The sequence below is a fragment of the Salmo salar genome, chromosome 12 (assembly GCF_965601325.2).
Source record: "Salmo salar chromosome 12, fSalSal1, whole genome shotgun sequence".
Classification (NCBI taxonomy): domain Eukaryota; kingdom Metazoa; phylum Chordata; class Actinopteri; order Salmoniformes; family Salmonidae; genus Salmo; species Salmo salar.
In genome coordinates this window covers 105663772-105687771 of record NC_138302.1, presented here as the reverse complement: position 1 = coordinate 105687771, position 24000 = coordinate 105663772, and the positions used below count along the sequence as shown (strand labels likewise).

Genomic DNA, 24000 nt, shown 5'->3' with positions numbered 1-24000 from the left:
TCGGCCATGGAAACCCTTTTCATTAAGCTCCCGACTAACAGTTATTGTGCTGACGTTGCTTCCAGAGGCAGTGTGGAACTTGGTAGTGAATGTTGCAACCGAGGACAGATGATTTTTACACGTTATCTGCTTCAGCATTCGACAGTCCCGTTCTGTGAGATTGTGTGGCCTACCACTTAGCAACTGAGCCATTGTTGCTCCTAGATATTTCCACTTCACAATAACAGCCCTTATAGTTTACCGGGGGCAGCTCAAGCAGGGCAGAAATGTGATGAACTGACTTGTTGGAAAGGTGGCATCCAATGATAGTGCCAAGTTGAATGTCACTAAGTTTGGACAAACCTACTCATTCAAGGATTTTTCTTTATTTTTACAATTTTCTACATTGTAGAATAATAGTGAAGACATCAAAACTATGAAATAACACATGGAATCATGTTGTGAACAAAAAAGTGTTAAACAAATCAAAATATATTTTATATTTGAGATTCTTCAAAATAGCCACCCTTTGCCTTGATGACAGCTTTGCACAATCTTGGCATTTTCTCAACCAGCTTCACAAGGAATGCTTTTCCAACAGTCTTGAAGGAGTTCCCACATATGCTGAGCACTTGTTGGCTGCTTCTCCTTCACTCTGTGGTCCACCTCATCCCAAACCCTCTCAATTGGGTTGAGGTCGGTTGATTGTGGAGGCCAGGTCATCTGATGCAGCACTCCATCATTCTCCTTCTTGGTCAAATATCCCTTACACAGCCTGGAGGTATGTTTTGGGGTCATTGTCCTGTTGAAAAACAAATGATAGTCCCACTAAGCGCAAACCAGATGGGATGGTGTATCGCTGCAGAATGCTGTGGAAGCCATGCTGGTTAAGTGTGCCATCAATTCTAAATAAATCACTGACAGTGTCACCAGCTAAGCACCCCCACACCATCACACCTCCTCCTCCATGCTTCACGGTGGGAACCACACATGCAGAGATCATCCGTTCACCTACTCTTCATCTCACAAAGACATGGTGGTTGGAACCAAAATGTCCAATTTGGACTCATCAGATCAAAGGACAGATTTCCACCGGTCTCATGTCCACTGCTCGTATTTCTTGGCCCAAGCAAGTCCCTTCTTCTTATTGGTGTCCTTTACTAGTGGTTTCCTTGCAGCAATTCGACCATGAAGGCCTGATTCACACAGTCTCCTCTGAACAGTTGATGTTGAGATGGGTCTGTTACTAGAACTCTGAAGTGTTTATATGGGCTACAATCTGAGGTGCAGTTAACTCTAATGAACTTATCCTCTGCAGCAGAGGTAACTCTGGGTCTTCCATTCCTGTGGCAGTCCTCATGAGAGACAGTTTCATCATAGCGCTTGATGGTTTTTGCGACTGCACTTGAAGAAACTTTCAAAGTTCTTGACATTTTCTTGACTGACCTTCATGTCTTAAAGTAATGATGGACTGTTGTTTCTCTTTGCATATTTGAGATGTTCTTGCCATAATATGTGACCCGATTCAGGAAACTAATGTCGCAAGTCACGACTTCACAGGAGAGCCATTTGAACGTAACATTTTGTTAAAATCAAAATGCGTTTTTTGGCAGAAATGCCTTCTCGAACATGTGAACTTTCATCTGCTTTAAAATCAAACATGTATGCCATCTGTAATTGTTAAATTATGAGCTTAGTTGGTTTAGCCACAGAAAAAGTGAGCAACCTTCCCGCTAGCCATGATTGGCTGAGATAATGACTGGGCTGGACATGCTGAGAAATTAGTTTGGATTGGTGGTGAGTCACGTATGGTCTTGGTCTTTTACCAAATAGGGCTATCTTCTACCCCTACCTTGTCACAACACAACTGATTTGGCTCAAACGTATTAAGAAGGAAAGAAATTCCACAAATTAACTTTTGACAAGGCACACCTGTTAATTGAAATGCATTCCAGGTGACTACCTCATGAAGCTGGTTGAGACAATGTCAAGAGTTTGCAAAGCTGTCACCAAGGCAAAAGGTGGCTACTTTGAAGAATATCAAATATCAAATATATTTTCATTTGTTTAACAATTTTTTTTGGTTACTACATGATTCCATATGTGTTATTTCATAGTTTTGATGTCTTCACTATTATTCTACAATGTAGAAAATAGCATAAAGAAAGAAAAACCCTTGAATGAGTCGGTGTGTCCAAACTTTTGAATTGTACTGTATTGTGACATTTAGTTTAGCTGGGGGCCTACTGTATGGTCATCAGCTGTACTGTCACTCTATAGCAAAACACTGAGCTGTTAACACTATGCTATTACTAACCATCCCTCACCACCTGGGAGCTGTGTGTGTGTGTGTGTGTGTGTGTGTGTGTGTGTGTGTGTGTGTGTGTGTGTGTGTGTGTGTGTGTGTGTGTGTGTGTGTGTGTGTGTGTGTGTGTGTGTGTGTGTGTGTGTGTGTGTGTGTGTGTGTGTGTGTGTCTGTGTGTGCGTGTGTTTAGTTTAAATAGGAGTACAATGGTTTGGAACAACTGTCAGAGACAGGAAATGAAAACTTATCACACCAGGTTTACCCCCCACAATATGTTTGATTGAGTTCCTTTCTGTTGATCTACTGATTCTGCTCCATTTTCTTTATTTAACTAGTCAAGTCAGTTAAGAACAAATTATTATTTACAATGACGGCCTATCGGGGAACAGTGGGTTAATTGCCTTGTTCAGGGGCAGAACGACAGATTTTTACCTTGTTCTTGGTGCCAGTTCTCCTCCAGACATGAGGTTAGCATTCAGGCCAAAGAGTTCAATCTTGGTTTCATCAGACCAGAGAATCTTGTTCCTCATGGTCTGAGAGTCCTTTAGGTGCCTTTTGGCAAACTACAAGCGGGCTGTCATGTGCCTTTTACTGATGAGTGGCTTCCATCTGGCCACTCTAGCATAAAGGCTTGATTGGTGGAGTGCTGCAGAGATGGTTGTCCTTCTGGAAGGTTCTCCCATCTCACCAGAGGAACTCTGGAGCTCTGTCAGAGTGACCATCATCCCTTTCCCCCTGATTGCTCAGTTTGGCCCGGGCGGCCAGCTCTAGGAAGAGTCTAAGTGGTTCCAAACTTCTTCCATTTAAGAATGATGGAGGCCACTGTGTTCTTGGGGACCTTCAATGCTGCAGAAATGTTTTGGTACCCTTCCCCAGATCTGTGCCTCAAAACAATCCTGTCTCGGAGCTCTACGGACAATTCCTTTGACCTCATGGCTTGGTTTTTGCTCTGACATGCACTGTCAACTGTGGGACCTTAGATAGACAGGTGTGTGCCTTTCCAAATCACGTCCAATCAATTGAATTTACCACAGGTGGACTCCAATCAAGTTGTAGGTAACATCTCAAGGATGATCAATGGAAACAGGATGCACCTGAGCTCAATTTCAAGTCTCATAGCAAATGGTCTGAATACTTATGTAAATAAGGCATTTCAGTTTTGCAAACATTTCTAAAAACCTGTTTTCACTTTGTCATTATGGGGTATTGTGTGTAGATTGATGAAGAAAATAAACAATTGAATTGAGTTTTTGAATAAGGCAATAATGCAACAAAATGTGGAAAAGGGGAAGGGGTCTGAATACTTTGCGAATGCACTGTATATTAAAACAATTATCTATAGGTTATATGCTGTAGCGGCCTAAACAATCCCCACAAAATCCTGGAGGGACTGCCTATTCCACTGTCGTTTTCTGCTCTCTCATGCAAACACCCCAATACATTACTAGGCTCCTGTATTCACAGCTTGTCTGCGGATGCTTGTATAGCCTATAGTTTATATAAATAACACGTTACTATTCATGACTAATAATGCATGTTTTTCAGGGGGAAAAAATGAATATATTTATGAGGCTACATTTGTTTTATACGAAATTGAAACGCACTCCTATGGATGATCACGATTGAATGTTCGCAGCGTGCCGCGGACGCCGTCACTCAAACCGGGAGGAAGAAGCCTACATCCAACACAACACGGCCAGGACATTCAGAAATGTATAATCAGGGACTGACTACTATAGAAACACAGACAGGACAAGCCGGTGATGTGTGATAGTCACCAACCTGCTGCAGTACGCTGTTCTCCGGTAGCTCCGGCGGCACGAGGTTCCGCGGTGATGCTGCTCGGGTCGCTGTGAGATCTGCCTCTCTGCAGCAGGCAGGACTCCTCCAGCACACCCGAGGTATCCATGGAGATGGAGACAGACTACAGACTGGAGACAGGCAGACTAAAACGGGTCGGAAAAATAAAATACGATATTGAGAATGTTCTCAGCGTCAGAGAGAGAGAGACAAGGTCACAACGAGCAGAACATCCAACGGTAGTCGGTGATGGGTAGTAACGGATAATTAATTCGGTTTGACAACCAACCACATTTTCGTTGAGTAGGCGACCCGAGAGGCAACTGGAAGAAGATAATATACCCATCAGCGTCTCTCTCTCTCTCTCTCTCTCTCTCTCTCTCTCTCTCTCTATCTCTCTCTCTCTCTCTCTCTCTCTCTCTCTCTCTCTCTCTCTCTCTCTTCCCCCTCTAGCTATCTCTCTCTCTCTCTCTCTCTCTCTCTCTCTCTCTCTCTCCCTCCCTCTCTCTCTCTCTCTCTCTCTCTCGTTCTCGCTCTCTCTCTCTCTCTCTCTTCCCCCTCTAGCTATCTCTCCCTCTCTGCGGGAGCATGTGTGCCAACCTAGAGGAGAGGAATGGTGTTCTTAGGAATACAGTGACATGTTTGTCCGATATTATGGCAAAATTCATATAAAATGCGACCTTTTTTATTTTTATTTTAGCTGAGCTCATACAAGACTAAGGACGATAAAGGGGCAATCTGCAAATTATTTATATATATATATACCCATTAATTATATATACCCATGGATTCTTGAAGAATGTAATTTATACATGCCTCATGAGTTTAGTTCAACTGTTGTACCTCATCAGAACGCAAAAAACCCCAGCTTGTTTTACCCCATGGCTTATAAACAATACAATTGCAAACACAGACAGTATAGCCTCAAAGCATATGGTTGAAACTATGTCTAATATCATTGGCAGTCATTCATCATGGCATCCATCCATCATGGCATCCATCATGGCATCCATCATGGCATTCATCATGGCATCCATCATGGCATCCATCATGGCATCCATCCATCATGGCATCCATCCATCATGGCATCCATCATGGCATCCATCCATCACGGCATCCATCATGGCATCCATCATGGCATCCATCCATCATGGCATCCACCCATCATGGCATCCATCATAGCATCCATCACGGCATCCATCACGGCATCCATCATGGCATCCCATCATGGCATCCATCACGGCATCCATCATGGCATTCATCATGGCATCCATCATGGCATCCATCATGGCATCCACCTCATGGCATCCATCATGGCATCCATCATGGCATCCATCCATCATGGCATCCATCATGGCATCCATCACGGCATCCATCATGGCATCCATCCATCATGGCATCCATCATGGCATCCATCCATCATGGCATCCATCATGGCATCCATCATGGCATCCATCCATCATGGCATCCATCACGGCATCCATCATGGCATCCATCATGGCATCCATCACGGCATCCATCACGGCATCCATCATGGCATCCATCATGGCATCCATCATGGCATCCATCATGGCATCCATCGCGGCATCCATCCATCATGGCATCCATCACGGCATCCATCATGGCATCCATCCATCATGGCATCCATCATGGCATCCATAGCTCTGTCTTTGAGTTTGCTAGTGGTGGTTACATCTCTCCAACCCCATCCCTAACCTATTACCGAAACAGCTGCTTTGAACTGCAGATTGCCCCTTTAAGGATAGGGGTGGTTTCCCTGACACAGATTAGGCCTGAAATTAGTCCTGGACTAAAAAAAACAGATTATCTTTGGGGACAAACAAAATTGTTCACTGATATACAACACACCATCTCCATCAGGACAAGGGTAGCATCCCAAATGGCACCCTATTCCCTATATAGTGCACTACTTTAGACCAGAGCCCTATTCCCTATATAGTGCACTACTTTAGACCAGAGCCCTATTCCCTATATAGTGCACTACTTTAGACCAGAGCCCTATTCCCTATATAGTGCACTACTTTAGACCAGAGCCCTATTCCCTATATAGTGCACTACTGTTGACCAGGGCCCTATTCCCTATGTAGTGCACTACTGTTGACCAGAGCCCTATCCCCTATATAGTGCACTACTGTTGACCAGAGCCCTAATTCCTATATAGTGCACTACTTTAGACCAGGGCCCTATTCCCTATATAGTGCACTACTTTAGACCAGAGCCCTATTCCCTATATAGTGCACTACTTTAGACCAGAGCCCTATTCCCTATATAGTGCACTACTGTTGACCAGAGCCCTATTCCCTATATAGTGCACTACTATTGACCAGAGCCCTATTCCCTATATAGTGCACTACTATTGACCAGAGCCCTATTCCCTATATAGTGCACTACTATAGACCAGAGCCCTATTCCCTATATAGTGCACTACTGTTGACCAGAGCCCTATTCCCTATATAGTGCACTACTGTTGACCAGAGCCCTATCCCCTATATAGTGCACTACTGTTGACCAGAGCCCTAATTCCTATATAGTGCACTACTTTAGACCAGGGCCCTATTCCCTATATAGTGCACTACTTTAGACCAGAGCCCTATTCCCTATATAGTGCACTACTTTAGACCAGAGCCCTATTCCCTATATAGTGCACTACTGTTGACCAGAGCCCTATTCCCTATATAGTGCACTACTATTGACCAGAGCCCTATTCCCTATATAGTGCACTACTATTGACCAGAGCCCTATTCCCTATATAGTGCACTACTATAGACCAGAGCCCTATTCCCTATATAGTGCACTACTGTTGACCAGAGCCCTATTCCCTATATAGTGCACTACTTTAGACCAGAGCCCTACTCCCTATATAGTGCACTACTTTAGACCAGAGCCCTGTGGGAATAGGATGTAATTTGGGATGCTCATATTATCAGATGCTGTTGTGGTCTACATCACGTGTCAAACTCATTCCGCGTCGGGCCGAGCGTCTGCTAAGGAACTCCCTTCACCTGGTTGTCTAGGTTACTAATTAGTAAGGAACTCCCCTCACCTGGTTGTCTAGGTTACTAATTAGTAAGGAACTCCCCTCACCTGGTTGTCTAGGTTACTAATTAGTAAGGAACTCCCCTCACCTGGTTGTCTAGGTTACTAATTAGTAAGGAACTCCCTTCACCTGGTTGTCTAGGTCTCAGTAAGGAACTCCCCTCACCTGGTTGTCTAGGTCTCAGTAAGGAACTACCCTCACCTGGTTGTCTAGGTTACTAATTAGTAAGGAACTCCCCTCACCTGGTTGTCTAGGTCTCAGTAAGGAACTCCCCTCACCTGGTCGTCTAGGTTACTAATTAGTAAGGAACTCCCCTCACCTGGTTGTCTAGGTCACTAATTAGTAAGGAACTCCCCTCACCTGGTTGTCTAGGTCACTAATTAGTAAGGAACTCCCCTCACCTGGTTGTCTAGGTTACTAATTAGTAAGGAACTCCCCTCACCTGGTTGTCTAGGTTACTAATTAGTAAGGAACTCCCCTCACCTGGTTGTCTAGGTCTCAGTAAGGAACTCCCCTCACCTGGTTGTCTAGGTTACTAATTAATAAGGAACTCCCCTCACCTGGTTGTCTAGGTTACTAATTAGTAAGGAACTCCCCTCACCTGGTTGTCTAGGTTACTAATTAGTAAGGAACTCCCCTCACCTGGTTGTCTAGGTGTCAGTGAGGAACTCTCCTCACCTGGTTGTCTAGGTCTCAGTAAGGAACTCTCCTCACCTGGTTGTCTAGGTCTCAGTAAGGAACTCCCCTCACCTGGTTGTCTAGGTTACTAATTAGTAAGGAACTCCCCTCACCTGGTTGTCAAGGTCTCAGTAAGGAACTCTCCTCACCTGGTTGTCTAGGTCTCAGTAAGGAACTCCCCTCACCTGGTTGTCTAGGTTACTAATTAGTAAAGAACTCCCCTCACCTGGTTGTCTAGGTCTCAGTAAGGACCTCCCCTCACCTGGTTGTCTAGGTTACTAATTAGTAAGGAACTCCCCTCACCTGGTTGTCAAGGTCTCAGTAAGGAACTCCCCTCACCTGGTTGTCTAGGTTACTAATTAGTAAGGAACTCCCCTCACCTGGTTGTCTAGGTCTCAGTAAGGAACTCTCCTCATCTGGTTGTCTAGGTCTCAGTAAGGACCTCCCCTCACCTGGTTGTCTAGGTTACTAATTAGTAAGGAACTCCCCTCACCTGGTTGTCAAGGTCTCAGTAAGGAACTCTCCTCACCTGGTTGTCTAGGTCTCAGTAAGGAACTCCCCTCACCTGGTTGTCTAGGTTACTAATTAGTAAGGAACTCCCCTCACCTGGTTGTCAAGGTCTCAGTAAGGAACTCCCCTCACCTGGTTGTCTAGGTCTCAGTAAGGAACTCCCCTCACCTGGTTGTCTAGGTCTCAGTAAGGAACTCCCCTCACCTGGTTGTCTAGGTCTCAGTAAGGAACTCCCCTCACCTGGTTGTCTAGGTCTCAGTAAGGAACTCCCCTCACCTGGTTGTCTAGGTTACTAATTAGTAAGGAACTCTCCTCACCTGGTTGTCTAGGTCTCAGTAAGGAACTCCCTTCACCTGGTTGTCTAGGTCTCAGTAAGGAACTCCCCTCACCTGGTTGTCTAGGTTACTAATTAGTAAAGAACTCCCCTCACCTGGTTGTCCAGGTCTCAGTAAGGAACTCCCCTCACCTGGTTGTCTAGGTTACCAATTAGTAAGGAACTCTCCTCACCTGGTTGTCAAGGTCTTAATTGAAAGGAAAAAACTAAAACCTGCAGACACTCGTCCCTCCGTGGATTGAGGTCGACACCCCTGATCTACACTGAACAAAAATATGAACCCAACATGTAAAGTGTTGGTCCCATATTTCATGAACTGAAATAAATGTTTCATACGCACAAAAATATGATTTCTCTCAGATTTTGTTTACATCCCTGTTAGTGAGCATTTCTCTTTTACCAAGATAATCCATCCACCTGACAGGTGTGGCATATCAAGAAGCTGATTAAACAGCATGATCATTACACAGGTGCACCTTGTGCTGGGGACAATAAAAGGCCACTCTAAAATGTGCAGTTTTGTCACACAACACAATGGCCACAGATGTGTCACGTTTTGAGGGAGCGTGCAATTAGCATGCTGACTGCAGGAATGTTCACCAGAGCTGTTGCCAGACAATCGAATGTTCATTTCTCTACCATAAACCGCCTCCAACGTAATTTTAAAGAATTTGGCAGCACGTCCAACTGTCCTCACAACAGCAGACCACGTGTTACCATGCCAACCCAGGACCTCCACATCCGGCTTCTTCTCCTGGAGGATCGTCTGAGAGGAGATGGGAGGGTGTTGGGGAGTATTTCTGTCTTTAAGAAAGCCCTTTTGTGTGGAAAAACTCATTCTGATTGTCTGGGCCTGGCTCCCCTGCCCAGTCATGTGAAATCTATAGATTAGGGTCTAATGGATTTATTTCAATTGACTAATTTCCTTTTATGAACTATAACTCAGTAAAATCATTGTTGCATTTATATATTTTTTAAATCATTTAAAAAAAATAGTTTATATTTTTGTTCATTTTACATCCATTCCATCCACACAGAACTTGCTGGAAGATCCAGTTGGAGTGAAAACCTACAGGAGGGTAAAAAAAAACCTGACAACCAGGCTAAAATGTCCTGGTACAGGATCAAGTTCATGATGCCGTTGAGCTTAACAAGGACCCAGGACCAGTGGAAGGTAAATAGCCCCATAACATCACAGATCCACCACCATATTTTACAGTAGGTCTGAGATACTTTTTTGCATGTTTCTGTTAATCAATGCCAAACTCACCACTGGTGTTGCTTGTGGTGGATGAATCAGAATTAGTTGGGTAACATAGATAATTAAGATGTTTTATTAGCATAATATGCTTATGTGAGATACTTGTCATTAGGATGGCGTGCCCTTTGGACTCGTTGACAGTTGTACTCTTCCCTTAGCTAGGGCTCAGTCACTTGGGGCCCAGAGAGGGGAGAAGTCAGAATGAAACATTGTCTTCATATGTGAATGTGTCTTTACCTATTCTTAAACCATGTGAAGGGATGGCGTGATTAATGGGGAACCAATTACCTGTCTCCACAATGTCTGTGCGCAAGTCACTCCCTCCTTTTCTATTGGGGGAAGGTGTATGGCAGTGTCTGGACCATTCTATGTCCTATCTCTAGATTTTGCGCTTATCCTGGGATAGTGTATGACCTTGAGGCTCACTCCCCTCAGTGAGCTTGTCCAGGAGTGGAGTCAAGAGGGGGTTTACTCCAGATGGGAGTATCTAGAGTTGTCAATTGATTTATGCCATTGGATGAGCTAATGGTTCTGTTCTATACCGTACCAGGGAGAGACGGATCCAGTTTGGAGTAGGAGGACCAGACACTGGTCTGTTCTATACCGTACCAGGGAGAGACGGGTCCAGTTTGGAGTAGGAGGACCAGACGCTGGTCTGTTCTATACCGTACCAGGGAGAGACGGGTCCAGTTTGGAGTAGGAGGACCAGACGCTGGTCTGTTCTATACCGTACCAGGGAGAGACGGGTCCAGTTTGGAGTAGGAGGACCAGACGCTGGTCTGTTCTATACCGTACCAGGGAGAGACGGGTCCAGTTTGGAGTAGGAGGACCAGACGCTGGTCTGTTCTATACCGTACCAGGGAGAGACGGGTCCAGTTTGGAGTAGGAGGACCAGACGCTGGTCTGTTCTATACCGTACCAGGGAGAGACGGGTCCAGTCTGGAGTAGGAGGACCAGACGCTGGTCTGTTCTATACCGTACCAGGGAGAGACGGGTCCAGTTTGGAGTAGGAGGACCAGACGCTGGTCTGTTCTATACCGTACCAGGGAGAGACGGGTCCAGTTTGGAGTAGGAGGACCAGACACTGGTCTGTTCTATACCGTACCAGGGAGAGACGGGTCCAGTTTGGAGTAGGAGGACCAGACACTGGTCTGTTCTATACCGTACCAGGGAGAGACGGGTCCAGTTTGGAGTAGGAGGACCAGACACTGGTCTGTTCTATACCGTACCAGGGAGAGACGGGTCCAGTTTGGAGTAGGAGGACCAGACACTGGTCTGTTCTATACCGTACCAGGGAGAGACGGGTCCAGTTTGGAGTAGGAGGACCAGACACTGGTCTGTTCTATACCGTACCAGGGAGAGACGGGTCCAGTTTGGAGTAGGAGGACCAGACACTGGTCTGTTCTATACCGTACCAGGGAGAGACGGGTCCAGTTTGGAGTAGGAGGACCAGACACTGGTCTGTTCTATACCGTACCAGGGAGAGACGGGTCCAGTTTGGAGTAGGAGGACCAGACACTGGTCTGTTCTATACCGTACCAGGGAGAGACGGGTCCAGTTTGGAGTAGGAGGACCAGACACTGGTCTGTTCTATACCGTACCAGGGAGAGACGGGTCCAGTTTGGGGTAGGAGGACCAGACACTGGTCTATACAATGAAAACTGTTGATACAGCAGTTGTCGCTGTCTGCTATGTTTTATAGATATCTATCATACAGAACTTAACCTTTGTGAACTGTTCCTAAGATCTGTTGTTCGTCATGTACGTTGAGAGGGTGGGTCTTGGGTATAAAAGATCTTTGTACTTTTGTGTAATCACTTTTCAATGGCATCATTGAACGTCAAGTGCTTTTGCAAAAGCATCTTAATTATTAAAGATGTAGTTTTAAGTATAACTGACTTGTGTGTGAAGTTTGTAACTCTCCTCATTTGGTAATGCAGAAATTAGCCACCACATGTTTCTGTTAATCAATACCCAACTCACCACTGGTGTTGCTTCTGTTAATCAATACCCAACTCACCACTGGTGTTGCTTCTGTTAATCAATACCCAACTCACCACTGGTGTTGCTTCTGTTAATCAATACCCAACTCACCACTGGTGTTGCTTCTGTTAATCAATACCCAACTCACCACTGGTGTTGCTTCTGTTAATCAATACCCAACTCACCACTGGTGTTGCTTCTGTTAATCAATACCCAACTCACCACTGGTGTTGCTTCTGTTAATCAATACCCAACTCACCACTGGTGTTGCTTCTGTTAATCAATACCCAACTCACCACTGGTGTTGCTTCTGTTAATCAATACCCAACTCACCACTGGTGTTGCTTCTGTTAATCAATACCCAACTCACCACTGGTGGGCGTGGCCGAAAAGCTTTATTTTCATGCCATCTGACCACAGCACCGCCTGGAGTTTGATAAACGGCATTTTGCACTTGGATTGGAACCGGTGCTGTGATCAGATGACAAGAGAATAGAGCTTTGTGGCCAGGCACACCAGTGGTGGGTTTTACACCCCCAAGCGCTAATCAAAATCTATAAACAAATGGTTAATTGACCACAAAAATCAACATTTGGCAATGATTATAACGCAGTCTCCGGTCTTGAACACCATTGAAAACCTGCGGTTTGGATTGAAGAGAGGATCCATAAGCACAGATGAAGATCCCTCCCAATGTGTTCTCCAATCAGAATGGTCTATTCCTCCATACAGAATCTGATTGGAGAACACGTTGGGAGGGATCTTAGACCATTCCTCCATACAGAATCTGATTGGAGAACACGTTGGGAGGGATCTTAGACCATTCCTCCATACAGAATCTGATTGGAGAACACGTTGGGAGGGATCTTAGACCATTCCTCCATACAGAATCTGATTGGAGAACACGTTGGGAGGGATCTTAGACCATTCCTCCATACAGAATCTGATTGGAGAACACGTTGGGAGGGATCTTAGACCATTCCTCCATACAGAATCTGATTGGAGAACACGTTGGGAGGGATCTTAGACCATTCCTCCATACAGAATCTGATTGGAGAACACGTGTCCTCCAGTCTCATAAAACATGTTAGAAAAAGGCTCAGCATCACTATCCTCACAAGGGAAGGGTGCTGGAGTATTGAAAACAAGGGAAGGGTGCTGGAGTATTGAAAACAAGGGAAGGGTGCTGGAGTATTGAAAACAAGGGTGCCAATAATTTCAAACCCTATCTTTTTTAGATTTTTTATTACTTGTTAAACAAAATCTCTAGGATAAAAAAAACAATTGACATTTTTTTGCATACAATATAGTTCAATATTTCAATGATTTATTTTATACAGTCTTTGTTGCTCATCTTTATCAAGGGTGTCAATAATTACTGGACCTTCCTGTACATTCATGAAAATATATTAATTGTTCATATTTCAATAATTAATAAGGGAAGCTTATGGAACCACAATGGACACAACAAATAGAAACAACAATTACCAAATGCAATTATAAAATAATTTAAAATGGTAAAATAATTAAATATAAGAGTTAATACATATGGAAATCTTTATCTTGATTAGAAAATCTATTCGGTCAGAATCAGCTCATTCTAATCATCACCACATGGTTCACTAGATTGTAGATGCAGAAGTTGTAGGCTGGGGATGAAGGCTGGGGATGAAGGCTGGGGATGAAGGCTGGGGATGAAGGCAGGGGATGAAGGCTGGGGATGAAGGCAGGGGATGAAGGCTGGGGATGAAGGCTGGGGATGAAGGCAGGGGATGAAGGCTGGGGATGAAGGCTGGGGATGAAGGCAGGGGATGAAGGCTGGGGATGAAGGCTGGGGATGAAGGCTGGGGATGAAGGCTGGGGATGAAGGCTGGGGATGAAGGCTGGGGATGAAGGCTGGGGATGAAGGCTGGGGATGAAGGCTGGGGATGAAGGCAGGGGATGAAGGCTGGGGATGAAGGCTGGGGATGAAGGCTGGGGATGAAGGCTGGGGATGAAGGCAGGGGATGAAGGCAGGGGATGAAGGCTGGGGATGAAGGCAGGGGATGAAGGCTGGGGATGAAGGCTGGGATGAAGGCTGGGGATGAAGGCTGGGGATGTAGGCTGGGGATGAAGGCCGGGGATGAAGGCTGGGGATGAAGGCTGGGGATGAAGGCTGGGGATGAAGGCTGGGGATGAAGGCAGGGGATGAAGGCTGGGGATGAAGGCTGGGGATGAAGGCTGGGGATGAAGGCTGGGGATGAAGGCTGAACCATTCATCAGCACCCAGCAGGTGATCACTAACACACCGTGGCCACCAGCCGTTCATCAGCACCCAGCAGGTGATCACTAACACACCGTGGCCACCAGCCGTTCATCAGCACCCAGCAGGTGATCACTAACACACCGTGGCCACCAGCCGTTCATCAACACCCAGCAGGTGATCATTAACACACCGTGGCCACCAGCCATTCATCAACACCCAGCAGGTGATCACTAACACACCGTGGCCACCAGCCGTTCATCAACACCCAGCAGGTGATCACTAACACACCGTGGCCACCAGCCGTTCATCAACACCCAGCAGGTGATCACTAACACACCGTGGCCACCAGCCGTTCATCAACACCCAGCAGGTGATCACTAACACACCGTGGCCACCAGCCGTTCATCAGCACCCAGCAGGTGATCACTAACACACCGTGGCCACCAGCCGTTCATCAGCACCCAGCAGGTGATCACTAACACACCGTGGCCACCAGCCGTTCATCGGCAGGGTGTCTCTCGTTAGACAGGCAGCCCAATTCTGATTTTTCCCCCCCCACTAATTGGTCTTTTGACCAATTATATTAGCTCTGACAAATATATGTGAAGAGATCTGATGTGATTGGTCAAAAGACCAATTGTCGGAAAAGAGATCCTATTTGGGCTGCCTGTGTGAACGCAGCCAGTGTCCTGACTCTACACGGCTTCATCAGCCAATTTAAAGGTTGTCACGGTTATAGCTTGCTCTCGGTCGTCACGGCGTTGGTCGTCACGGCGTTGGTCGTCACGGCCTTGACCCTGAGTACCCCCTCCTGGGCACAGCTGGCAGCCAGCACCCCATCTCTCCTCCACAGACGTCCCTGGACAAGCCCTCTGCTGCCCCCTGGTGGACACACACACACACACACACACACACACACACACACACACACACACACACACACACACACACACACACACACACACACACACACACACACACACACACACACACACACACACACACACAGAGAACCAGTTGGAAGGTGAATGCTGTTGTCCGTAACTTTGCGTGTGCGTGAGTATATGTCTCTCTGTGTGTCCATATCTGTCTCTCTGTGTGTGTGTGTGTGTGTGTGTGTGTGTGTGTGAGTGGGTGGGTGTGTGAGTCCAGTGCGTGTGGGTGAGTGGGTGTGTGTGTGTGTGTGTATGTGTGAGTCCAGTGTGTGTGTGTGTGTGTGAGAGTGGGTGGGTGGGTGTGTGAGTCCAGTGCGTGTGGGTGAGTGTGTGTGTGTGTGTGTGTGTGTGTGTGTGAGTCCAGTTTGTGTGTGTGTGTGTGTGAGTCCAGTGTGTGTGTGTGTGTGTGTGTGTGTGTGTGTGTGTGTGTGTGTGTGAGTCCAGTTTGTGTGTGTGTGTGTGTGTGAGTCCAGTGTGTGTGTGTGTGTGTGTGTGTGTGTGCGTACGTGCGTGCGTGCGTGCGTGCGTGCGTGTGTGTGTGTGTGAGTCCAGTGTGTGTGTGTGTGCGTGCGTGCGTGCGTGTGTGGTGTGTGTGTGTCCATACCAGCCCAGGAGCTCTCAGTCTCGTAGAGCATCCATTCGTCTGCCCTGAAGGTGTTGTGGAACCACATGGCGTGATCCAGAGAGGCTAAGAAAGCGGCCCGCTGCCCGGGGAAGGGCAGGAGAGCAGTGTCCAGGAACGAATAGTCTGATACATAGGCTGCCACACAGCAGTGGAGCTTCATATCACCTTTACCTGGAGTAACACACACAGCTTACTGCATCTCCCTCTGGCAGAGGGACTAGAGCAGGGCCGGTTAGAGCAGGGAGGGTTAGAGCAGGGAGGGTTAGAGCAGGGCCGGTTAGAGCAGAGCCGGTTAGAGCAGGGAGGGTTAGAGCAGGGAGGGTTAGAGCAGGGAGGGTTAGAGCAGGGAGGGTTAGAGCAGGGCCGGTTAGAGCAGGGAGGGTTAGAGCAGGGAGGGTTAGAGCAGGGCCGGTTAGAGCAGAGCCGGTTAGAGCAGGGAGGGTTAGAGCAGGGCCGGTTAGAGCAGAGCCGGTTAGAGCAGGGAGGGTTAGAGCAGGGCCGGTTAGAGCAGGGAGGGTTAGAGCAGGGAGGGTTAGAGCAGGGAGGGTTAGAGCAGGGCCGGTTAGAGCAGGGCCGGTTAGAGCAGGGCCGGTTAGAGCAGAGCCGGTTAGAGCAGGGAGGGTTAGAGCAGGGAGGGTTAGAGCAGGGAGGGTTAGAGCAGGGCCGGTTAGAGCAGGGCCGGTTAGAGCAGGGAGCCGGTTAGAGCAGGGCCGGTTAGAGCAGGGAGGGTTAGAGCAGGGAGGGTTAGAGCAGGGAGGGTTAGAGCAGGGAGGGTTAGAGCAGGGCCGGTTAGAGCAGGGAGGGTTAGAGCAGGGCCGGTTAGAGCAGGGAGGGTTAGAGCAGGGAGGGTTAGAGCAGGGCCGGTTAGAGCAGGGAGGGTTAGAGCAGGGAGGGTTAGAGCAGGGCCGGTTAGAGCAGGGAGGGTTAGAGCAGGGAGGGTTAGAGCAGGGAGGGTTAGAGCAGAGCCGGTTAGAGCAGGGAGGGTTAGAGCAGGGAGGGTTAGAGCAGGGCCGGTTAGAGCAGAGCCGGTTAGAGCAGGGAGGGTTAGAGCAGGGCCGGTTAGAGCAGAGCCGGTTAGAGCAGGGAGGGTTAGAGCAGGGCCGGTTAGAGCAGGGAGGGTTAGAGCAGGGAGGGTTAGAGCAGGGAGGGTTAGAGCAGGGCCGGTTAGAGCAGGGCCGGTTAGAGCAGGGCCGGTTAGAGCAGAGCCGGTTAGAGCAGGGAGGGTTAGAGCAGGGAGGGTTAGAGCAGGGAGGGTTAGAGCAGGGCCGGTTAGAGCAGGGCCGGTTAGAGCAGAGCCGGTTAGAGCAGGGCCGGTTAGAGCAGGGCCGGTTAGAGCAGGGAGGGTTAGAGCAGGTAGGGTTAGAGCAGGGAGGGTTAGAGCAGGGCCGGTTAGAGCAGGGAGGGTTAGAGCAGGGCCGGTTAGAGCAGGGAGGGTTAGAGCAGGGAGGGTTAGAGCAGGGCCGGTTAGAGCAGGGCCGGTTAGAGCAGGGCCGGTTAGAGCAGAGCCGGTTAGAGCAGGGAGGGTTAGAGCAGGGAGGGTTAGAGCAGGGAGGGTTAGAGCAGGGCCGGTTAGAGCAGGGCCGGTTAGAGCAGAGCCGGTTAGAGCAGGGCCGGTTAGAGCAGGGAGGGTTAGAGCAGGGAGGGTTAGAGCAGGGAGGGTTAGAGCAGGGAGGGTTAGAGCAGGGCCGGTTAGAGCAGGGAGGGTTAGAGCAGGGAGGGTTAGAGCAGTGAGGGTTAGAGCAGGGAGGGTTAGAGCAGGGAGGGTTAGAGCAGGGAGTGTTAGAGCAGGGAGGGTTAGAGCAGGGCCGGTTAGAGCAGGGAGGGTTAGAGCAGGGAGGGTTAGAGCAGGGAGGGTTAGAGCAGGGAGGGTTAGAGCAGGGCCGGTTAGAGCAGGGAGGGTTAGAGCAGAGCCGGTTAGAGCAGGGAGGGTTAGAGCAGGGCCGGTTAGAGCAGGGAGGGTTAGAGCAGGGAGGGTTAGAGCAGGGAGGGTTAGAGCAGGGCCGGTTAGAGCAGGGAGGGTTAGAGCAGGGCCGGTTAGAGCAGGGCCGGTTAGAGCAGGGAGGGTTAGAGCAGGGCCGGTTAGAGCAGGGCCGGTTAGAGCAGGGAGGGTTAGAGCAGGGCCGGTTAGAGCAGGGCCGGTTAGAGCAGGGCCGGTTAGAGCAGAGCCGGTTAGAGCAGGGAGGGTTAGAGCAGGGAGGGTTAGAGCAGGGAGGGTTAGAGCAGGGCCGGTTAGAGCAGGGCCGGTTAGAGCAGAGCCGGTTAGAGCAGGGCCGGTTAGAGCAGGGAGGGTTAGAGCAGGGAGGGTTAGAGCAGGGAGGGTTAGAGCAGGGAGGGTTAGAGCAGGGCCGGTTAGAGCAGGGAGGGTTAGAGCAGGGAGGGTTAGAGCAGTGAGGGTTAGAGCAGGGAGGGTTAGAGCAGGGAGGGTTAGAGCAGGGAGTGTTAGAGCAGGGAGGGTTAGAGCAGGGCCGGTTAGAGCAGGGAGGGTTAGAGCAGGGAGGGTTAGAGCAGGGAGGGTTAGAGCAGGGAGGGTTAGAGCAGGGCCGGTTAGAGCAGGGAGGGTTAGAGCAGGGAGGGTTAGAGCAGAGCCGGTTAGAGCAGGGAGGGTTAGAGCAGGGCCGGTTAGAGCAGGGAGGGTTAGAGCAGGGAGGGTTAGAGCAGGGAGGGTTAGAGCAGGGCCGGTTAGAGCAGGGCCGGTTAGAGCAGGGCCGGTTAGAGCAGAGCCGGTTAGAGCAGGGAGGGTTAGAGCAGGGAGGGTTAGAGCAGGGAGGGTTAGAGCAGGGCCGGTTAGAGCAGAGCCGGTTAGAGCAGAGCCGGTTAGAGCAGGGCCGGTTAGAGCAGGGAGGGTTAGAGCAGGGAGGGTTAGAGCAGGGAGGGTTAGAGCAGGGCCGGTTAGAGCAGGGAGGGTTAGAGCAGGGAGGGTTAGAGCAGTGAGGGTTAGAGCAGGGAGGGTTAGAGCAGGGAGGGTTAGAGCAGGGCCGGTTAGAGCAGGGAGGGTTAGAGCAGGGAGGGTTAGAGCAGGGCCGGTTAGAGCAGGGAGGGTTAGAGCAGGGCCGGTTAGAGCAGGGCCGGTTAGAGCAGGGAGGGTTAGAGCAGGGAGGGTTAGAGCAGGGCCGGTTAGAGCAGGGAGGGTTAGAGCAGGGCCGGTTAGAGCAGGGAGGGTTAGAGCAGGGAGGGTTAGAGCAGGGAGTGTTAGAGCAGGGAGGGTTAGAGCAGGGAGGGTTAGAGCAGGGAGTGTTAGAGCAGGGAGGGTTAGAGCAGGGCCGGTTAGAGCAGGGAGGGTTAGAGCAGGGAGGGTTAGAGCAGGGAGGGTTAGAGCAGGGAGGGTTAGAGCAGGGAGGGTTAGAGCAGGGCCGGTTAGAGCAGGGAGGGTTAGAGCAGGGAGGGTTAGAGCAGGGAGGGTTAGAGCAGGGAGGGTTAGAGCAGGGCCGGTTAGAGCAGGGAGGGTTAGAGCAGGGAGGATTAGAGCAGGGAGGGTTAGAGCAGGGAGGGTTAGAGCAGGGAGGGTTAGAGCAGGGAGGGTTAGAGCAGGGCCGGTTAGAGCAGGGCCGGTTAGAGCAGGACTGCCCAACTCTCTTCCTGCTGAGCTACCCTCCTGTAGATTCACTCCAACCCTAATTTGAATAATTAGCTGCTTAATTAGCTGCTTCTAATACCTGAACCAGGTATTAGGGTTGGACCGAAAACTACAGGACTGTAGATCTCCAGGACGAGGGAAGGGCAGCCCTGCGTTAAGAGTCATACACAGACTCTGTATCTTACCGATGTAGCCTCGAGCGCGCACCCAGTACAGCTTCTTGGGATCCATGGCAACGCCGCGGTAGAAGTCTGGAGGATTGACAGGTTTAATCTCTATGGGAACCTCGTCAGCTAGCAGCTTGTTCAGGCCCTGCTTGGCTTTCTCAGCCAAGTTTGGCTTACTGAAACACACACACACACACACACACACACACACACACACACACACACACAGGATCAGTTCGGAGTGGACCCTTGGCATTGCTAAGCCATGTCCTACCGACTGAGTTACACCGAAACCAGAACCATCGTAAATAACCAACCAACTCAGCTGTTAATTATTGCCATGCATTATAGGGAAATAATGCACACTTCAGAATGCCATCGAAGCCAATCAGAAACTAATACTCAACAATTCCATGGTCAGGAATTATAAAAAAGTGTCGGGTCGCTCCACAGTGAGCAGGTCTTCAGGAGGGCAGTGTATTAACAGTAGTATAAAAACGTTATAACAGTGTTATAAGGCGTTACAGTATGTGTTATAACAAATCTAATTGTATCGGTCGCATACACATACAGTATTTAGCAGATGCTATTGTGGGTGTATGCTTGTGTTCCTAGCTCCAACAGTGCGGTAATATCTAACAATTCACAACAATACACACACAACCTAAAAGTCAAATAATGGAATTAAGAAATATATAAATATTAGGACGAGCGATGTCGGAGTATGTACTGTCTGTTTGTCTACATGTACAGAACCAGTCAAAAGTTTGAGCACCTACTCATTCAAGAGTTTCTTTATTTATACTATTTTCTACATTCTAGAATAATAGTGAAGACATCAAAACTATGAAATAACACATATGGAATCATGTAGTAACCAAAAAAAGTATTTTATATTTGAGATTCTTCAAAGTAGCCACCCTTTGCCTTGATGATAGCTTTGCACAATCTTGGTATTCTCTCAACCAGCTTCACCTGGAATGCTTTTCCAACAGTCTTGAAGGAGTTCTCACTTATGCTGAGCACTTGTTGGCTGCTTCTCCTTCACTCTGCGGTCCACCTCATCCAAAACCATCTCAATTGGGTTGAGGTCGGGTGATTGTGGAGGCCAGGTCATCTGATGCAGCACTCCATCACTCTCCTTCTTGGTCAAATAGCCCTTACACAGCCTGGAGGTGTGTTGGGTCACTGTCCAGTTGAAAAACATATGATAGTCCCACTAAGCCCAAATCAGATGGGATGGCGTATCGCTGCAAAATGCTGTGGTAGCCATGCTGGTTAAGTCTGCCTTGAATTCTAAATAAATCACAAACAGTGTCACCAGCAAAGCACCCCCACATCATCACACCTCCTCCTCCATGCTTCACGGTGGGAACCACAAATGCAGAGATCATCCGTTCACCTATTCTGAGTCTCACAAAGACACGCCGTTTGGAAACAAAAATCTCAAATTTGGACTCATTGTGGTTCTTGGACCAAGCAAGTCCCTTGTTATTGGTGTCCTTTAGTAGTGGTTTCTTTGCAGAAATTCCATGAAGGCCTGATTCACGCAGTCTCCTCTGAATAGTTGATGTTGAGATGTGTCTGTTACTTGAACATACTTGGGCTACATTTTCTGAGGCTGGTAACTCTACTGAACTTACCCTCTGCAGCAGAGGTAACTCTGGGTCTTCCTTTCCTGTGGAGGTCCTCATGAGAGACAGTTTCATCATAGCGCTTGATGGTTTTTGCGACTGCACTTGAAGAAACTTTCAAAGTTCTTGACATTTTCCGGATTGACTGACCTTCATGTCTTAAAGTAATGATGGACTGTCGTTTCTCTTTGCTTATTTGAGCTGTTCTTGCCATAATATGGACTTGGTCTTTTAAAAAAAATAGCCTCAGTGGGGTTTGAAAACAGTGCCCCTTGTGTTCAGTGCCGGTATTACCGAATATCCCAGCATGGCACAAGGTCGGTATGAAGGTATGACAATCTGGGTATCGCACAAGCCTAGTTCAAAGACATTCGCAGTTCATCCATTGAAGCCACTCCTATAATTCTGTGGACATTATTCAGATAATGCATGTCATAAAATGCCCAGTGCTTCAAGGCAAGCTTCCTCTATTCTCTCTCGCTCCTCACCCTCAATTTCAGTTGCATCTTGGGCCCTACATTGTGTGACAGTACAGCGTGCATGTTATATATATATATATATATACAGTACAGCGTGCATGTTATATATATATACAGTACAGCGTGCATGTTATATAGATATACAGTACAGCGTGCATGTTATATAGATATACAGTACAGCGTGCATGTTATATAGATATACAGTACAGCGTGCATGTTATATAGATATACAGTACAGCGTGCATGTTATATAGATATATACAGTACAGCGTGCATGTTATATAGATATACAGTACAGCGTGCATGTTATATAGATATACAGTACAGCGTGCATGTTATATAGATATACAGTACAGCGTGCATGTTATATAGATATACAGTACAGCGTGCATGTTATATATATATATATACAGTACAGCGTGCATGTTTGTCTTTCATTATGATTAAACCATGCTGTTACTGCAAAATACAAATTAGCTCTTAAAGACTTTCCTATACAGATTAAAATCGCTTACAAGCTCCACAGTAAGCCGCACTGATTGGTGAAGTAATTTAATGTTGAGCTAAATAAAAATAAAATATACTATATATATATATATATATATATATATATATATATATATATATATATATATACACTGCTCAAAAAAATAAAGGGAACACTTAAACAACACAATGTAACTCCTACCATGCTTTAATCTTATTAAATACTTTTTTCTTTACATAGTTGAATGTGCTGACAACAAAATCACACAAAAATAATCAATGGAAATCCAATTTATCAACCCATGGAGGTCTGGATTTGGAGCCACACTCAAAATTAAAGTGGAAAACCACACTACAGGCTGATCCAACTTTGATGTAATGTCCTTAAAACAAGTCAAAATGAGGCTCAGTCGTGTGTGTGGCCTCCACGTGCCTGTATGACCTCCCTACAACGCCTGGGCATGCTCCTGATGAGGTGGCGGATGGTCTCCTGAGGGATCTCCTCCCAGACCTGGACTAAAGCATCCGCCAACTCCTGGACAGTCTGTGGTGCAACGTGGCGTTGGTGGATGGAGCGAGACATGATGTCCCAGATGTGCTCAATTGGATTCAGGTCTGGGGAACGGGCGGGCCAGTCCATAGCATCAATGCCTTCCTCTTGCAGGAACTGCTGACACACTCCAGCCACATGAGGTCTAGCATTGTCTTGCATTAGGAGGAACCCAGGGCCAACCGCACCAGCATATGGTCTCACAAGGGGTCTGAGGATCTCATCTCGGTACCTAATGGCAGTCAGGCTACCTCTGGCGAGCACATGGAGGGCTGTGCGGCCCCCCCAAAGAAATGCCACCCCACACCATGACTGACCCACCGCCAAACCGGTCATGCTGGAGGATGTTGCAGGCAGGAGAACGTTCTCCACGGCGTCTCCAGACTCTGTCACGTCTGTCACGTGCTCAGTGTGAACCTGCTTTCATCTGTGAAGAGCACAGGGCGCCAGTGGCGAATTTGCCAATCTTGGTGTTCTCTGGCAAATGCCAAACGTTCTGCACGGTGTTGGGCTGTAAGCACAACCCCCACCTGTGGACGTCGGGCCCTCATACCACCCTCATGGAGTCTGTTTCTGACCGTTTGAGCAGACACATGCACATTTGTGGCCTGCTGGAGGTCATTTTGCAGGGCTCTGGCAGTGCTCCTCCTGCTCCTCCTTGCACAAAGGTGGAGGTAGCGGTCCTGCTCCTGGGTTGTTGCCCTCCTACGGCCTCCTCCACGTCTCCTGATGTACTGGCCTGTCTCCTGGTAGCGCCTCCATGCTCTGGACACTACGCTGACAGACACAGCAAACCTTCTTGACACAGCTCGCATTGATGTGCCATCCTGGATGAGCTGCACTACCTGAGCCACTTGTGTGGGTTGTAGACTCCGTCTCATGCTACCACTAGAGTGAAAGCACCGCCAGCATTCAAAAGTGACAAAAACATCAGCCAGGAAGCATAGGAACTGAGAAGTGGTCTGTGGTTCCCTACCTGCAGAACCACTCCTTTATTGGGGGTGTCTTGCTAATTGCCTATAATTTCCACCTGTTGTCTATTCCATTTGCACAACAGCATGTGAAATGTATTGTCAATCAGTGTTGCTTCCTAAGTGGACAGTTTGATTTCACAGAAGGGTGATTGACTTGGAGTTACATTGTGTTGTTTTAAGTGTTCCCTTTATTTTTTTGAGCAGTATATATATATATATAGTATATTTTATTTTTAAAAAGGAACATAAAGGAACGATATAAAACAACTTTTTTGTTTGTTTGAACGGTTCAGAACTTTATTTTGCTGGTCGGAACTGTGGAACGGAATGACAAAGAACAGTGGTTCTGATCAGAACGAAAGGAAAATAATTTTGGTTCCAACTCCAGGTTATAACACTGTTATTACCTGAGGTAGAACTGTA

The 24000-nt window shown here is 47.9% G+C and overlaps 2 protein-coding genes across 2 annotated transcripts in view; both read right to left on the bottom strand.

The window, feature by feature from the left end:
- LOC106592089 (phosphatase and actin regulator 3) overlaps positions 1-5664 on the bottom strand; it is a 94564-nt gene extending 88900 nt beyond the window's left edge. Inside the window, exons 1-2 of the mRNA XM_082959582.1 lie at positions 5560-5664; positions 4067-4208 (exon numbers count right to left, since the gene is read on the bottom strand). Of these exons, the coding sequence (XP_082815708.1) occupies positions 4067-4208; positions 5560-5664 (247 nt within the window). The remainder of the gene's footprint in view (positions 1-4066; positions 4209-5559) is intronic.
- A 7474-nt stretch (positions 5665-13138) lies between these two features.
- acot8 (acyl-CoA thioesterase 8) overlaps positions 13139-24000 on the bottom strand; it is a 14499-nt gene continuing 3637 nt past the window's right edge. The window contains 4 exon segments of the mRNA NM_001173662.1: positions 13139-15035; positions 15693-15884; positions 19473-19630; positions 23985-24000. The exon segment at positions 23985-24000 is cut by the window's right edge and continues 210 nt beyond it. Of these exon segments, the coding sequence (NP_001167133.1) occupies positions 14887-15035; positions 15693-15884; positions 19473-19630; positions 23985-24000 (515 nt within the window). The 3' untranslated portion in view covers positions 13139-14886.